This window comes from Elephantulus edwardii, unplaced genomic scaffold (genome assembly GCF_000299155.1).
Source record: "Elephantulus edwardii isolate Elephantulus edwardi_28Jun2011 unplaced genomic scaffold, EleEdw1.0 scaffold00100, whole genome shotgun sequence".
In the NCBI taxonomy this organism is placed as follows: domain Eukaryota; kingdom Metazoa; phylum Chordata; class Mammalia; order Macroscelidea; family Macroscelididae; genus Elephantulus; species Elephantulus edwardii.
The window spans coordinates 624,511-626,349 of NW_006399850.1; the positions used below are offsets into that span (position 1 = coordinate 624,511).

At 34.8% G+C, this 1,839-nt stretch overlaps 1 protein-coding gene across 2 annotated transcripts in view; it reads left to right on the forward strand.

The window, feature by feature from the left end:
- The window catches only part of KIAA0391 (KIAA0391 ortholog), a 210,927-nt gene that overhangs the window by 28,419 nt on the left and 180,669 nt on the right, over nucleotides 1-1,839 (forward strand). For both annotated transcript variants that reach the window (XM_006891548.1, XM_006891549.1), the window contains one exon: nucleotides 209-341. In XM_006891548.1, coding sequence (XP_006891610.1) covers nucleotides 209-341 — 133 coding nt within the window. The remainder of the gene's footprint in view (nucleotides 1-208; nucleotides 342-1,839) is intronic.

The window sequence follows — 1,839 nt, forward strand, 5'->3', positions numbered from 1 at the left end:
TCCAAGGAGCAGCCCGGTTTCACCCTCTACAGGATGAACCTGTTTGTTCTTTTAACAGTGTACTATTATAGTTTACAAAAAAAACAAAAGAAAAATAATCTGTGACATGATGACAAATATTTCAGTATTTTTGCTTTTCAGTTTTCATATTTTTTTTAAAAAAGTTTCTTTCTAGGACATTATGTAATATAAACAATTGCAATTACAGTGGTCAATGTTTGGGCTGTGGAAGAACCATGGAGTCTATATACCTGAGTGCAGAAGAGTATGGATTTCTCAAGGAAAATATAATGAGAAATGTAATAGATGGTGGTGACCAATACAGAAAGACAACACCTGAGGTGAGTCTAAAAATGTTTTACTTCATTTTCAAATTACTTGGCTAGAGCAGGTTTCAGTATATATTTAATTTTTTTCCGGTAAAAAGCCAAATAGTAAATATTTTAAGCTTTGAAAACTGTAAAGGCTTTACTGAAACTGCTGTTATAGCAAAAACAACCTGACCAATATGTACATATGAGTGAGAATGACTCAATTCTAAACTTTATAAAAACAAGCAGCAAAGCCTCTCTTTCATAGTTCTTTTCAAGGAGGAACATCAATCCTTTTGAAGATGTAACTTTCTAATACATTTATCTTACTTTGTACCTTAGAAAACAATCAAGCAGCCTGGTCATTTTTTAAATCAACCTTTAGAAGAGTGCTGTGCTTTAGAAATTCTTAGAATGATTGGCTTACACTCTCATTTTATCTATTGATCATGTGCCTCACATGTCTTGGCAAAACTGCACTTAAACTGAAAAGAAAAAGATGCTATTCTTTCTTTACTTCCTTCTGGACAACTGTCCAGTAAGCCCCATGAAGACATTCTAGGTTCTCCCAACTTTTCTAGTCAAGGAAGCTTAGGATAACTTTACAAAATTTTGTTTTCTTGGTATCGAAGGTGAATGTCTTAGGTCATTTATGTTGTTAATCTTGAATACTTTATGCCACTTGCTAAGATTTAATTGAAGGGATAAAATACTGTTGGTCATCTTTCAGGAAAAGTTGTGCATCATCTTTCTAATCACTTTTAAAAAAATAAAGAAGGAAAGGGGGAGAGGAATCAATGGGCCTCTATTTTATTTGGTGACAAGCAAGTGCAAAAAAGTTCATTTTTAATATGTTCCGTTCTTTTGCACATCTACATTCTGGCCAGAAGGGATTTAGAGATTTTCTGCAGTACATGAGCATCTGCAGGCTCTATCCTCTTAATAATAATTCTTTTTTGTTTCAGTGATCTCAAAGTCAGTCCTGTAGAAGTCAATTGCTGACTCATTGCTGATCTGCACATGTAGATAAATGTCAAAAATGTCATTCTTTTCACAAATGCTTAAGACGTGATTGAACATTTACTTTCCATTCCTACCATTTGTTAAGGTGCCAGATATCCTAGCATCATGATGTAAAGTCTCTTTTGATTCTGTGAATGATCTGCCTACTGCAACATTATTGAAATAGGCAAATTTTACTAGCTCGCCAACCTCCAGCACATTCTTGTAGAACTTGTCATTGTAACTGATTGGAAAGATGACCTGGTTTAATCCTTTCAACTGTTTAATGTTGTGTGGTGTGACATCTCCCACCTTTATCCCACTGCTAATTTAAAAAAAAAAACATTAGATAATGTGACATCCATCCAGCACCAATTTTTGCGATCACATGATTGGCCCAAACCTTTTGTCTGGAGATTTTACCAGTATTCCCACAAAAGGTAGAACTTTGCACACCCATGTTTATCGCAGCTCTGTTCACAATAGTAAGGAGTTGGAAACAACCCAGGTGCCCATCAACAAACCA